At 61.1% G+C, this 14,903-nt stretch overlaps 1 protein-coding gene across 9 annotated transcripts in view; it reads left to right on the top strand.

The window, feature by feature from the left end:
* The window catches only part of ADGRB2 (adhesion G protein-coupled receptor B2), a 112,314-nt gene extending 99,869 nt beyond the window's left edge, over positions 1-12,445 (top strand). For 3 of the 9 annotated variants that reach the window (XM_074934513.1, XM_074934512.1, XM_074934511.1), the window contains exons 24-31: positions 2,831-3,002; positions 4,596-4,691; positions 5,671-5,710; positions 6,053-6,705; positions 8,541-8,576; positions 9,376-9,480; positions 10,058-10,111; positions 11,596-12,439. In XM_074934513.1, coding sequence (XP_074790614.1) covers positions 2,831-3,002; positions 4,596-4,691; positions 5,671-5,710; positions 6,053-6,705; positions 8,541-8,576; positions 9,376-9,480; positions 10,058-10,111; positions 11,596-11,766 — 1,327 coding nt within the window. In that variant the 3' untranslated portion in view covers positions 11,767-12,439. Of the gene's footprint in view, positions 1-2,830; positions 3,003-4,595; positions 4,692-5,670; positions 5,711-6,052; positions 6,706-8,540; positions 8,577-9,375; positions 9,481-10,057; positions 10,112-11,595 lie in introns of all 9 variants that reach the window. The other 6 variants (XM_074934508.1, XM_074934509.1, XM_074934514.1 and 3 more) reach the window with 4 other exon arrangements.
* The last annotated feature ends 2,458 nt before the right edge of the window (positions 12,446-14,903 follow it).

Raw genomic sequence — 14,903 nt, 5'->3', positions numbered from 1 at the left:
TGTATAGGAGAGACCAGGGTTACACCTTTCTCTGAACAAAGCTTGTGCTCCACCCTGTCTTCCAGAGAAGTTTGCAGCTCCATCAAATGCACAAGCAGCCATCTGTTTGGGGTCCCGTTGACAAGCATTTAACTCTTCTAAGATGTGGATTGTCACAGATGCAGCCAATCTGTCTTCTATCACTTGAACATCTAGAAATGCATCTCCTGGCCTACCCCTGACATCAACATACACAATGATTTAATACTTGATGACCATTTGCACTGGTGCATTCATCAGCCATGTATGCAAATTTTTTGAACGTGGTGAGAGAGTTCTTCACTTTTTCAACTGTTGAGTCTTTCACTGTTGAACCACATGCGTCTAGCCAGTCAGTTGAGTTTCTTGCAGAAAGACGGTGAGCATTTGCTGGTCGTGTTCGGAACCAGCGTTCAACTTCAGGATGAACACGTGACAATGCACTTAACATTGGCCTCCAGTTTGCAGTGTGTGGTGTCTCTTGCTTAAATAGAAAGTAGGATGCCACGGCCATGTTTGTTTGCATGAACTGTGTTGTGTCTCCAGCATTCTTAACAGCCTCATTAACACTCACCGGTGTTGTCCTTGGTCAGCGGAGACTCAGCGTTCAGAGATGCTTTCACATGAGTTCACCTCCCAGGTGGGGGGCAAGAAGGCACCTCGCTCGTTCCTCCAGCTGCTCACTGTTCGCTCTGGCCACTGTTGTTCATTGTGCCACCGTTCACTCCATCGCTCTGTTGCCAATGGCCCTGCGCCGTCACCTTCGGCTGCCACCTGCCGCTGTGACCTCTGCGAGTTCGTCTCTTGAGGTTCCACCAGCTCTCAGTGATCTCAGCTGAGCTCTCAGCGCTGCGAGTGCAGACTGGGCCGTCTCTTCCACAGAAACACTGTCCCACAGCTGGCCTAAGCACTTAGACCTGATTCTCAGTGATTTCAGCTGTAGTGGTCACTTAACAAAACAAAGACTATCTAGGGAGCCTAATCAGCTCTGTCTTTAACCAGTGGAGAGGGGCAGGTCAAACAGTACTTGGGACTCAGGCAGACCATCAAGCAAAACACCTGTCCCCACCCTCTCTCTTGATGCCCTCAATCAGCACAGGCTAAGGACAGTTCTACTGGCCTTTACTCCTACAATAAGAATAACAACATTTCATTCCACCCCCCGTCCCCCGCATTCAAGTGATTTATAACCCAACCCCAGCCAAAATCTATCACTTGGGCAACACCACTCTGTTTGCTGGATACCTAGGTAGATTAGGTGTGAATGTAAATACAATCCGATCCTGAAGCCTTTCCCCCCCAGCTCATCACTGGCTGTCAGGGAGAGCTCATTTAGACTTTGCTTACAAATCATAATTTGAAATTATTAGGTTGGCCAACATCACCGAAATGAATGCACTGACATTGTCATAAACAGCTGTACAAGGAAGCTAGTCTATGTTCATACTTTTCAAATCTATTTTACTTTTTCAGATACATGTATTTTATCATACACTGTATATGCTTTTAAAGTGTGTATTAACGTTTCAATTTCAAATCAGATTTCCAAACAATCACTAAATTGGCAACACTGCATGTAACTAGTTCACAAAACTCGGGGGGGGGGGGGAGTGTTGGGGAAATTCGGGGGGGTAAACACCCCATGCGGGGGTGTAGGGAAATCCCTGCCTCCTGCTATCTCAGCTTCCCCCTAAAGCTGGGTGGGGAAGGACCTTTTAGCTGTAATCCAAGCCCAGGATCTGAGTGCCTTGGGCCGTATGCAGCCCCGGGGCTAGCTGAGACCCGTATCATGGCAAGGAAGGCCAGGCTCTCTGTTCCCAACTTTGCAGCTTCCCTCCCTTAAATCTCCGGGAGGCTTTGCCTTCTGCCTGTCACTTAATGAGCTTTCAACAGCTGAACAGAGCAGCAAGAGGAGAGGTTAGAATGAGAAGATAGTTAAATCTAACGAGCTGAGTGCATGAGCCGTTCCCCCTGCCGCTCTGTCCTCTGCATGCAGAGCCTGGCTCACTTCTGCAGGAGTTTGCATGCTTCATCCACACAAGCTGGGGCGTGGGCTCTGGCGTTGCAGGCAAAGCTACAAGCTTCCTCAGCAGATGCAGGTCTTTCTCACCCCAGGAGGTGATGGGGCTCTTAGGCCCAGATTTTTAAAGGTGTTCAAGCATTGCTGCACTCAGCATTGCAATGCCTAATTGATTTAGGAGCCTCCGGCTCCTTTTCAGAAGGGATTTAGGCACTTAGGAGCCAGAATCCATTTGATGGTCAATAGGATTTAGACCTAAATACCTTTAAAACTCTGGGCCTTAATGCAGTTTGGGAAGGCAGCGCTGAACAGCTCAGGGGAATGGGATTCAGAGCCTGGGTCAAATCCAGGTCAATCTGAGAACGGTGGTGTTGGCCTACCTGAAATGCGTTTGCTGGGTCTCTCTTCCATGCCCCCATCAGAGAAGCTGGCATGCAGTCTGGCAGACTTGGCAGAGAGGCCACGAACCGGCTGGGCTGTGCCTGGAGGGACAGTGCCAGGGGGGCTGCGAGCGGGAGATTTGTCGGACGGTGCCCGCACTGTAACCTGCAGCCTGGGTGACAGGCGGGATCTCTCAGCTCTCACCAGCGAGACTGCAGTGAGGGCAGGCGGAAAGCACTCCCTGGTTTTCCTAGCCCTTGGGACACTGGCTCAGCCCCCCACAGCGCTGGCTGCTGGGCTCCCGCAGCTCCCTCGGGAACGGCCGCCGTTCCTCTTAAACAGCAGCCTCCCCCCCCCGATTGGCGCCGGGGCTTGTCTGTCTCACCCTCGTCCCTCCCTCTCCCCGCCCAGGGCGTCGCTGTGGAGCTCCTGCGTGGTCCTGCCTCTGCTCGCGCTCACCTGGATGTCGGCCGTGCTCGCCATGACCGACCGGCGCTCCATCCTCTTCCAGGTCCTCTTCGCCGTCTTCAACTCGGTGCAGGGCTTCGTCATCATCACGGTGCACTGCTTCCTACGCCGAGAGGTGGGGCCCCGCGCTGCCTGCCCGGCCCCGCCATCAGCGCTCACGCCCACAGCCCTGGCAGGGGCCATTCTAACTCCGCTGCTGGTCCGATCCGGGGGCTGAGGTTCCATCTGTCCTTCCCTTCCTCCGGCTGTCTGTGGCTCGGCCTGCCCCTGGGTTTGCACACGCAGATTTGCACGTGCAAACCCCTGGCCTTGCACACGCCAGTGGCTGCACAATGGTTTCCACTCCTTCTGCAGAAAAAGGGGTCTCAGTGAGTCTGCCCCCACACCCCTGGTGGAACAAGTAGCCCTGCGCTCTGTGCACACCCCGTTGCCCATGATTGAGGGTTTGCACGCCCACTTCGCTGACTGTGCAAAACAGCGTGTGGGAATGCAGGGGCGGGGCGGGGTCCCACTGTGGAAAGGGGGCCCTTTGCGTGTAGAGCACGACGCGCTGTTGTGGAGACAGTCGGCAAAGCGTAATCGAAGCCCACGGTCCTGGCTGGAGGCAGCTATCCCAGACCAGACCAAAATACGGCTTTCTGCTCCAAATGGAACACTAAATCTTAATGGAGTCGCCCAGCTCCCGAGGGTGGGAGGGGGTGGATTTCTGTCCATCATCCGCCTGGAGAGAACCGCGTCCTTCCGAGCCCGTCCCTCTGCATTCCGGAGCTGCCTTGGGTTGCCCATTTATCTTAGCATGATGCACTGTGAAGGCAGCTCTATAAACACAAAATGTGGCCAGCGAGAGAGTGCGCATGCAAGATCTATCGTTACATGTGTCTGGCCTGTCCTGTCGCAAACCAGGGATCGCCTAATGGCCCCGTCCCTGTAACCACCTGGGGAAGTTAGCAACAGCAGCCTCGCCTTGGAATGCCAAGCAGGGCGGCCGGAGCGGAGGGTCAGGAGAACGAGCCGAGGGCCGTAGGATTTATAGAGTCTAGTAAAGAGGAGTCTCTGGAGAGACTATAAATATCTCCAAGGTAACAGCTCAAATGGCAGCAGGAGCTGGTCAGAGCATTACAGATGGGCATGGAGCTCAGGGAGGGAGAGATTGTGGCCGGCTGCTGGCGGAAGGTTCCCATCAGGGCAGGGGCCCAGCGGCTGTCACTGCCCAGGTGCCAGGAGGGCGTAGGAAAGATGCTCATGGCAATGCCAGGGCAGAGGTCCCACAAGATGCAGGAGAGCGAGAGGTGGCTGCGAGGGCACCGCGGTGGCCTGTGGTGAAATTCCCCCTGCATGGAGGGGCTAAGGGGGCCCTGCCCTCATGCTGGCTCCTCTGCAGGGGTTGGGGCTCAGTCCAGCTCTAAGCAGGCAAGTATCCATGCCCCTGGATCTCCAGCTGTCAGCCCCAGTCCATGGTCCAAGGCCTCAAAGAGCAGATGGAGACTGACCTCCCCTTGCCCCTGGTTACTGCCCAGCAGCAGGCTAGGGGATGCTGGGGGGGGGCTGGGGATCAGAGGGGCAGATCTGGGCGGGGCGTGAGGATTGGCTGGGGTAGAGCCAGTTGGCTTGCAGACCCTAGTAATCATTTGTGAGTGGGGCAGGGCAGCAGGGGCCCTCTTTCACTGCCAACCCCCAGGGCAGTAACCGCGGCCTCTGCTTCGCCCAGGTGCAGGACGTAGTGAAGTGCCAGATCGGCATGTGCAAGAGCGACGAGAACGAGAACTCGCCCGACTCCTGCAAGAACGGACAGGTGCAGATCATGGTGAGTGAGCGTCAGCCAGGCGGCGCCGGGCGAGCAGGCCGCTCAGGGCCTGGACTGGAGCGGCACCGGGCGAGCAGACGGCACGGGGCCCGGGCTGGGGCGGAAAGGGGACAAGCAGACGGCCCGGGGCTCGGGCTGGGGCGGAAAGGGGACAAGCAGACGGCACGGGGCTCAGGCTGGGGCGGAAAGGGGACAAGCAGACGGCACGGGGCTCAGGCTGGGGCGGAAAGGGGACAAGCAGACGGCACGGGGCCCGGGCTGGGGCGGCACAGGGGAGCAGACGGCTCAGGGCCTGGGCTGTGGCAGGACCGGGCGAGCAGACGGCATGGGGCCCAGACTGGGGCGCACAGGGGAGCAGACGGCACGGGGCAAGCAGACGGCACGGGGCTCGGGCTGGGGCGGCACAGGGCAAGCAGACAGCTCAGGGCCTGGGCTGGGGCAGGACCGGGCGAGCAGACGGCACGGGGCAAGCAGACGGCAGGGGGCCCGGGCTGGGGCGCACAGGGGAGCAGACGGCACGGGGCTCGGGCTGGGGCGGCACAGGGCAAGCAGACAGCTCAGGGCCTGGGCTGGGGCAGGACCGAGTGAGCAGACGGCATGCGGCCCTGGTCAGAGGTGACTGGGCAGCACGGGGCCCGTGCAGATTGGGCTATGCGCGAGCAGCATGGACCCTGTGGCCCTGGCGGTAGCTCAGACTAGCCACCCCAGCTCGTACCCAGCGGGTCGGGAGGGCTTGGACTCGGTGGCTAGCCCGTGCCACCGCCAGGGCCGTAACATTCACACTACTCGCACTGAGCTCGCATGCGTCTGGCTGCCCACGCTGGGCATCACCCCTCCCGGCTGCAGTGTAGCCGGACCCCCGGGGACCCTGCTGCCAGGCTCCTTTGGCCCTGCTTGCCGCCTGTGATGCATTCATCCGTCCGGGTCTCCCTCTCTCTCCCCGCTCTGTCTCTCTCCCCCTCTTTTTCTGTTCTTATAGACAGACTTTGAAAAGGACGTTAACCTGGCGTGTCAGACAGGTGAGGCCTGGTCCTGCTCCCGCGGGGTGTTTTGGGAGGGAGGTCAGTGCTGTGTCCCCTCCCCACCCCCAAGCCAGGGACGTGAATCGCCACAGATCCATGCCATCCCTTTAAAAGAGAAGGGGAGGGGCTTAGCATCAAGGAGGAGGAGCTAAGAGGAGCAGCGCCAGCCAGGCACCATGGGGGTGGGTACCCCCCCGTATGGGGCTAACAGCCTGGTATTAACACCACTTAGGTCAGGGCCAGTCTGACCCCATCCCAATGTCCCTGGAGGTTGGGAGACACCCTCACGTTGCCTGTCCACGTCTGACCCATGTCTCCTCTTCTCCCTGCCCCGGCCAGTCCTCTTCAAGGAGGTGAACGCGTGTAACCCCGCCACCATCACGGGCACCTTGTCGCGCATCTCCCTGGATGGCGATGAGGATCCCAAGCTCCACCCCAGCTCCGAGGGAAGCCTGGGCTTCTCCAGCCTCCCGGGGAACATCCCGCCCACCGGCATCCTGGTGCAGGTGCCCAAGCTGACGCACAAGGGCCTGAACGAACTCAGCGACCTGCCCGCCAAGAAGGACGTCAACCTGGACAGCCGGGGGCCCGTCTACCTGTGCGCGGACAGCAACCTGCGGCAGGCCGACTACGGCTGGATGCGGGCGCCGGACCCGGTGCTAGAGAGCGACTACATGGTGCTGCCCCGCCGGACTGTGAGCCTCAAGCCCTTCGGCAGGGAGGAGGGCAAGCTCAACATCAAGGTGGATGAGGTGCCACACGTGGGCAAGGGGCACCGTGCCGCCGAGTCGGAGGTCTACCCCGGCTTTGTCTCGGTGGACCACATCAATGTGAACTTGAACCAGCCCTACGGGACGGTGAAGCACCCATACAGCCTTCAGTTCAAGCAGCACCCCACGGTCCGGCAGATCCTGGCCTCGGAGCTCACGGAGCGCAGCCGCACCATGCCGCGCACGGTGCCGGGCTCCGCCATGAAAGTGGGGTCGCTCGAGGTGAGCTCGCCCGCTCCCGGGCCCAGAGCCCGCTGCCCCGGGTGGCTGAGGGGGTGCGGGTGGGCTCAGGACCGGGCGAAAGTGTGCACATCTGTAGTGAGGTGTGTGCATGCAAGGGGCTGCACAAGTGTGTGTGTTTGAGAAAGTGTGTGTGTGTGTGTGAGTACTTGTGTTTGTGCAAGAGAATGCACAGGTGTGGGTGTGCGAGAGTGCACAAGTGGTAACTGCATGTGCAAAACAGCAACAAGTATATGAGAGAGACAGTGAACGTTATTGAGCATGTGTGACCGACCGCATGCATGAGCGTGTGCGAGGCCACGTGCAAAGGTGTGTGCGAGAGCGAGCGTGTGCACAGCAGGGTGTGCGAAGCTGCGTCTCGGGGGCTGATAGTGCTGTGACACACAGGGGGCTCTCGTTCCTGCTCTTGCTGGGATTCGTTTGTACCCAGGACTGTCCCGCCCAGCGCACATCTGTGCGGTGACCCGGCTTTGAGCAGTTCCTTGCCAGCTCTGGGGTGTGTCTCACCCTTAGGAGGAGGAGCCCGGAGGCAGCACTTGTCTCTTGTTGCATTTATCTTCCCTTTTCCCCAACGTCCATCTGAACAGGAGAAGGAGCCGGTGCGTTCGCCTGGCTGAGCCCCATCCCCATGGCCAGTGTCCCCCCTCGAACAAAGGCCCGCTCTGGGAATAGTGTGTGTTAATTAACTGCTGGCTGCAAAGCACCAGGGGGCGCTTGCACATCCCTTTTCTGTGTGACACGTCAAAATGGTGGCTATTGTCTGCGGTTGGAAGTGGGGTCTGCGGGAGTCGGGGCTCCTGGCTTCTCGTCCTGGCTCTGCCACTAATTTTCCTGTGCGAGCCACTTCACCGTGCTGTTTACCCAACTGCCAAGTGGGGATAATGCTACTGGCCTGGCTGGGGAGGTTAAATTAATACCTGGCTGGTGCTTTCACCTCCTCCGATGAAAGGCGCCCGCACTGTGTGAGTAACGGGTTAGTATCGCTTTCAACTTCTTGGTGACAGAGTGACTGCTGCCAAAGAGAGACAGAAGCCACACGGCTAGAGGACATTTCCCTGCTGGATGCTCTTTTAAAGCAGGTCCGATTTGGGGCCTGCCCAGGTACCTAGCGTCCCTCCCAGGTAGCAACAAGAAATCACAAAGCCCCCAGGGCTGGAGTGATCCTCATCCCAGCACGGGGCAAGCGTCTGCTGCTATGGCCCAGTGCTTCGGGCGCCAGGCTGGGTCGTGGGAGACCTGGGTTTAATTCCTGGCTCTGCCGCAGACCGGGTGTGTGACGTGGGGCGAGTCACTCAGTCCCCAGCTCTAAAATGAGGTCGTAGCTGTTACCCACATTCCACATCAGAGTGGGGCTGGGAGGCTAACGGCATGAAAAGATGGGCAGACGCTATAGTAACGGTTGCCATAGCGGTGGTACCCACCCCTCTAACACTTTGGGCAGCCCAGGTATCAGCTGCTAGTCTGTCAGGGGTCTGTGGCTAATTAACATATGCAGATGAGGGCAGGGGAGGAGCCTAGACAGCACAGTGGGGAGGGGCCATCCTGGCAGAGGGAGCCGCGATGGGAAATCCAGCCAAAAGGGGGAGCTTTGCTGCCCTCCGGTCCTGGGACCGAGTTTTTGCAGACTGGGGTGTCTCCTGCTGAAGTCAGTGAGAATAGCAGTCACTTCAGTCAGGTGTAAACGGGCGTCCTTCTCCCAGCCCCTCGCCCCAGCGCATGCTCTTCCCCCCTTTGCCGGATAGACCAATAAAGATCTTTCTTTTTTCCCCCTCCCCCTTTTCGGTTTGGTTTGGCCGGCGCGTATATTTCACCCCCAGAGGAAGCGGTTACGATACTCAGATCTGGATTTCGAGGTAAGCGCCGCTGAGACCCGCCCCACTTCTGCTGCTGGTGCGGCTGTTCCTGGTGCCTTGGCACCGGCGTGGTGAGGGAGCTCCCTTCTGGGCTTCGGGGGACCCGCGGCACGGTGAGCGCCGTCCTGCCCGAAGCCGAGGGGGATCGAGGGTGGCTGGTGCTTGGTCTCTGCAGAGAGGTGGGGGCTGGGGAGGAGCCCTGCAAGGAGCTCGGCTGGGTTTGGGAAATAAAATCTCCTTTATTTATTTCCCTCCTGCAACCGCATCCCTGGCCCAATTGAAGCAGAATCCAGTTAAATAGGAGCTGCGCTCCGGGGAGTTTTATACCAGGCAATAAAGAGCGCTCACAGTTGATGAAAACGCCGGAGGGGTGCTGGGAATATTTTCGCTAGGTTCATGGAGGGAGCTGATGCTCCCAATCAGGCAGGGTCATTTCAGCTGGTGGGAAGGAGGAACCGCCGAGGAATTTAAGCACCTAAATTTTGACCTGCTGCACGTGTGTGACTGTTTCAGTCTGCTGGGGCGGGTGACGGGGGGAGTCCTGAAGGGGGGCTGGAGTCCCTCCTGCCACTCTGTTGCCAAAAAATATCAGACACAAACCAACGATAGCGACTGTTTCTCGTGGGTCCTACAGAAATCCAGTGTGTGAGCTCCCCCTGCTGTAGCGAGTAAAGTAACAACCATTATTCCCATAGGCCAGGAGCAGGGGTGGGGGGGCGAGGGGGATGATGCTGTGTGTCCGTGGAAAAGGCACTGACTCGACGTATGTACGTTCCCGGCCCTCCCAATCCCTTTGCAGAAAGTCATGCACACGAGGAAGCGCCACTCCGAACTCTACCGTGAGCTGAACCAGAAATTCCACACGATGGATCGGTACCGGGCACCTGCTACCAATGCTGCCAAGGTACGGCTGTCGGCATGGGGCAGGGCTGGTCTGTTCCTACGTCCCCGCGCAGCAGCGGGCGGGATGGGCGCAGGGCTGCATTACTGATCTAGGCAGCTGCCGGTCGCTGGCCTTTGTGGAAGCCCTTCGCTGTCGCTCCCCGGCCGGCGTCGGCTGTCTCGCACGGACGGCACCGTGACCATCCGTACCTCGCTCGCGCACGGTTAGCTGTGCTGCACAGCGCCTCCTGCTGGCCTGAGTCGCTTCGCCGCAGCCAGCACTGCCAGGCCGTTCCCTTCTGGAAAGGCTGGGACCACAGAGGCTGGGGGGCCTCACCCCGTTCCCTTCATCTCCCCCTGCTGGGAGGGACCCCTGGGCACCTGCTTAGGCAGATGGTCGAATCGAGAGGTCGATATCGTTGCGCGTCACAGCCCACCCCTCCCCCCAAAGCCGGGGGGCTGCCTGGGCGCCCACACCACCCATAAGGCACCTGAGGTGGGTGACGTCCAGTAGCCGGTGCCATAGGGCTCAGCCGCGGGGAGGGGGGGCCTGTGCCTTAGTGTCTGACGCCAGCTGCCTTTCCTGTGCTTCCCCCCAGAGAGAGAAGCGGTGGAGCGTCTCTTCGGCCGGGGCGGAGAAGAGCACATCCAGCGTAAGTGCCTGGACACCCCCAGCCGCGGGTCTGGCAGCACCAGCCCCTGGAGAGGGGGGGCTCCCTGGGCGGGGGCCTAGGGCAGAGCTGCTGCCCCTCGGGAGCCCTGTGCCCCCGCAGATCCCCTCCTCCCCCGTCGAGTCCTCGTCACATCTGCTCGCAGGGATCCTGGCACGTCAGCGTTTTCACCCCATCCTCATCCTCGCTCTGTCCCTTGCAGGACGAAGGCCTCCCGCGGTGCTGCCCGGCGTGACCCTGTAGTTCATACAAAGCCTCCCAGCTTGTCTGTCCATCTTCCTCACCCCCCCACCCCATCTCCACCCCCTCATAAGTGTCGTGTGTCCCCCCCCCCCCCCCGCATACTGTCCCCACAGCCTCCTGGCTCTCGTCCAGGGGCCCCTCCCCAGGCTCCATCTTCATCTCAGGCAAAGGCACCTGGGGCTCAGATGCACGTTGTCCCAGGCTTCGCTCCCATGCTGGCCACCCGCCCTCGGGCACGCGCCCCATCCATCCTGCCCATCCGCACGCCCTGGTGCACCCTGTCCTGCCCGCCTGCCCTCGGGCACGCGCCCCATCCATCCTGCCCATTCGCATGCCCTCGTGCGCCCTGTCCTGCCCGCCCGCCCTCGGGCACGCGCCCCATCCGTCCTGCCCATCCGCACGCCCTCGTGCACCCTGTCCTGCCCGCCCACCCTCGGGCACGCGCCCCATCCATCCTGCCCAGTATCTGGCTGTTCTGTGTGTCCCGGCTTCCCGCCCTCCTGACCTCTGGCTACGCCCAGGCCTTCCACCCACCTGTCCTCTGGCTGTGCACCCTGGCCTGTCCTTCTCTCCAGGTGGCTTCCAAAGCATCTGCTCTCTGGCCCTTTGCCTGCTAGCTGGTCCCTGCGCAGGGAAAAGGAACACAGAGGGGAGCGGGGGACTTTCCATCCTCCCCTTGCCCGGCCCTGGGTCCCCGCTGCCCTGCCCCTCAGGTGTCCTCTTGAAACTGCGCAAAATGGGTGCAAAACATCCTGCTGGCCGCATTTTGCTCCCTCTCTGCCCAGGGCCGTGCTGCTGCTCGGGGCCCCCTCTGGCCGTGGTGCGGTGCACTCTCACGGCAACCCTGCACGGGGGCCTGGGTCACTGCAGAGCCCTTACGCCAGCCCCGGGTAGCTTTCTGGGTTCCTACCCAGTCTAAGGCCCCTTTACCCTGCCAGGCTGGCATAGGGGGCCTGCCCCCCAGTTCTCCACTGCAGACGCTGCCAGGCTGAGTAGTCAAACTGTTCCTAATAATGACCGTATCACAGCGAGTCGCAGGGACCCAGCTGCCCAGCCCCAGGGAGACAGACAGCCCCAGCGATCACAGCCTGCGGAGAGCAGGCCAAGGGTGGGAGAACGGAGCTCTCTTTCTCCCCAGGCCCAGGGGGGAGCTGAGCCCCAGCGGGACCGGTGCTCTTGCTCCGTTACATCCCCGACGCATCTCTTTCCTCCGCCCTGCGCAGGAAGTGACCAGTCCGGAGGAGCAGCAGACGAGCTGGAGCACCTTCAAGGCCATGACGCTCAGCTCCCTGCCCCCCAAGCAGCGGGAGAAGCTGGAGCTGCAATGCGCCAGCTGGGAGCCCCCGTGCATGAACCTGGACGTGTCAGAAGGGGATTTCCAGACGGAGGTGTGAGCCGGGGGGAGCCCGGGCAGCCCCACGCTGCGCTGCAGAAGGGAAAAGCAAACAAAAGGACAATCGGATTTTATTTCCCTTTTTGTGGGGGTTTTTGTTTTCCTCGTTCGGCCATTGGACTCTGCTCCCCCTGCCTGGGGGGGGCCGTGCTCCTTCCCTCCCCCCCGGCACACCATCCTCCTCTCGCCTTTTGTTGTGGGCTTTCTTTTCTTCTCTTCCCTTCTGACGTCGTCACCGACGGGACCCGCGCACCCTGGAGACACACGCTCACGGCTGTAGGGTCACGCACACAGGGCCACGCACACCCGGACACGCGCACGCCAACCGGCCTCCCGCCCGCTACGGCCTCGCCAGTGCCGCCAGCCCCGCTCTCTGCGGGCGCTGGCAGGACCCGACTTCTGTGCGGTGTGTCCTGGCAGGGGAGCCGGCTCCGAACTCTTTTGTACCTGGGCATCTCTTCACGCAGTGCACCGTGTGCACCTGGGACCGACGCCCCATGGAAGCAGCCCTGCCCCCTGCCCGCCGCGGGGGGCGCCCACCCTGCCGCTCGCTGCTCCCGCCATTGTTCTTCCTCTTCCCACCTCCGCTCTGCCTGCTCCCCCCAGGCAGGAGGGGGCTCTCTCCATCCCCTCGACCCCAGAGCCCACCTTGGGAGGGGCCCCTCCCCGCACCCCCCCTTTCTATCTCATGGGGCAGGCGCTGTCTTTGTTGAAAATAAAAGTTCACTCTCTGTGGATCTCTGCGGCCGGGGGCGCTGGCCTCCTTTGCGTGGTGTGGGGCGTCGTGTGCTGCGCTGGGGTGGGGAGGGGGCAGGCGCCAGCACGGCTGCCTTGGGCACTGCGCCGGGGTGAAGCGGGTGCTGGTGGCGGGGCTGATTTCCCTCCTGCAACACGCCAGCCTCGGGGGAAGCAGAGCCCTGGTTGCCTGCTTAGGGAGCCCCTGCCAGCCGGCTCCCGCTGCATGGGTGGAGGAGGGTGACCTGCATGTGCTCCCGGCCTGCGCTCCAGCTGCGGGCGCTTCATGGGGCACGTGCCCTGCTGCTGCCCCTGCCATCTGCGTCCTTTGCTTCCTCGGGCCGCTTTGCATCCCCCCCCACCCCGCGGCTCTCCCCTTGTAAAGGCACAAGGCTGGGGTGGGAGGAGGAGATGCCCCCTGGTGCTCGCGTGAGAGGGCGGGGCTGCTTTCTACAGCCCTAGCCTGGCAGGAAACAGCTCCTGCCACGTGTCCCCTTGCAGCCATTGCCCATTTCCAGCTGCCTCTGCTGGGGCCAATTCCAGGCTGCCCAGGAGCAGACGGGCTCAGGCGCATCCAGCTCCACACCCAGCTGGAGAGGGTGGGCGCAGGGCTCGCGCTGGACACACCCCGCCTGCCTGCAGAGCCAAAGGGCATCTTGCCCAAGGGGAGAGCGAGGGAACCCCCAGCTTCTTGGGGCACGGAGCTGTGATGGGTGGGAGACGGGGGAGGTTGCAGCGGAGACACAGGATGTGGGGGGTCAGAGAGATGCTGTCATCGGCCCCCCGCCTGGTGGTGCTGCCACTCTGATAGTGCCCCTCCCCGAGCCCGATCGTGGGGATGCCCATTGCACCACTGGTGAGCTGCCAAGCATTCCACCAACACGCCCCGTGGGCGCTTTGCTTCCTTTGGAGAAATGCCCTATGCCCCGAGGATAGCCATGAGCGGGCAGGGCCTCCCGGAACAGGCGGCTCTTCCGGCAGGCTGGCATGTCCGGTGCCATGCTGGGGCAGTGGGTCCGGTACTGACTTGGGGGAGGGCGCCCCCTGCTGTATCATCAGTCACGCCATCGCCACAGTGCCGGCTAGCACTGCACTGGGGAATTGGGGTCAGCATGGACTGACGGGAGAGCCCCGCCCCCACTGAGCCCCCTCCCCCAGCACTCCAGCACTGCACTGGGGAATTGGGGTCAGTCCTGACCGTGCGGGGGAAGAGCCCCCTGCACTGAGCCCCGCCCTGCTCCCTGTAGCACCGAGCCCTTGGGTTCAAACCCAGGCAAAGGTACCTTGTCCCATGTCCTCACCACCTGCTTTCCCCACGGTACAGACGTGCATGTTGTGCGGTGAATGCTCCCCCCATCTGCTCACTCCCGCCGCCGGCTCTCACTGGGCCTGCAGGTGGGTGCAGCCCAGAGAAGATGCTCAAAAGCCGGTGGGCTGACGTGTCCGGATTATCATGCGAGGAGCATCGCCATCGTCCTGCAGCGCTGGTGCTGTGCAGGGATGGGATCAGGGGGCTGCACCTTCCCTGCCCTGCTCCCTCCATCCCTCTGGTACCCGGAGGCTATGCACCATCCATATGCCCCTTTGCTGGTTTCCAGGCAGGGCGCAGCAGCTGGAGCGGGCGGGGCTGCTGGCAGAGGGAGCCAAAGCCAGTGCCAATGGCATACATGGGGCTGGGGAAGGCAGGATTCAGCACAGGCCCCTGGGCAGCCAAAAAACTGTTCCTAAAACCCCACTGAGCAGCCTGTTTCTCTCTCTCTCCTGCTGTGAAGTGCCCCTGTGCATTGTGGGGGAGAGATGGACCATCACATGGCGGCTGAAAGCAGGGATCCATGGTCTGCCCTAGATCTAGGGCTGCAGATCCTTCCTGCTCCTGGGAGCTGGGGAATCAAGCTGGAGCACCTCACTAGCGTATTTCAGCTTCAAAGCCTTGGCGCATGTTAACGAGCCCTCATGGTCACGCGGGAAGCCAGGCTGCTATTTTATAGGTGGGGAAACTGAGGCAGCGATCAGTGACTGGCCTGGGGTCACATGGAGTCAGTGGCCTAGCGGGGCACTGCGCCCTGACCTGTGCCTTAACCACATGGCCAACCTCCTGACAAGCTGAACGGGGTTCCTGCTCCCTGGAGCTGGCGCATGGGTTCCTGCGCAAGGAGCTCAGCGCCCGTCCACGGCAGGGGGATGCAACCTGCTTCACAGTGACACACACACGTGCCTCGCTGAGCCCCGCTCTGCTACCTCTGGCAATTTCATGCCCACAGAATTGCCTGGCTCCTTCGCAGCGGGACTGGCTGGACCCTTCTTTTTGGTCCCTCCCCACAGCTGGGAGTCTCCAGGACAGTTTGCATTTTGTTCGGTGGTTGGAGGCCCAGGAAAGTGCTTGCTCAGCAGGGGCAGAGCAGG

The sequence above is a fragment of the Natator depressus genome, chromosome 19 (assembly GCF_965152275.1).
Source record: "Natator depressus isolate rNatDep1 chromosome 19, rNatDep2.hap1, whole genome shotgun sequence".
NCBI classification, from domain to species: domain Eukaryota; kingdom Metazoa; phylum Chordata; order Testudines; family Cheloniidae; genus Natator; species Natator depressus.
This window is presented reverse-complemented; position numbering and strand designations above follow the sequence as displayed.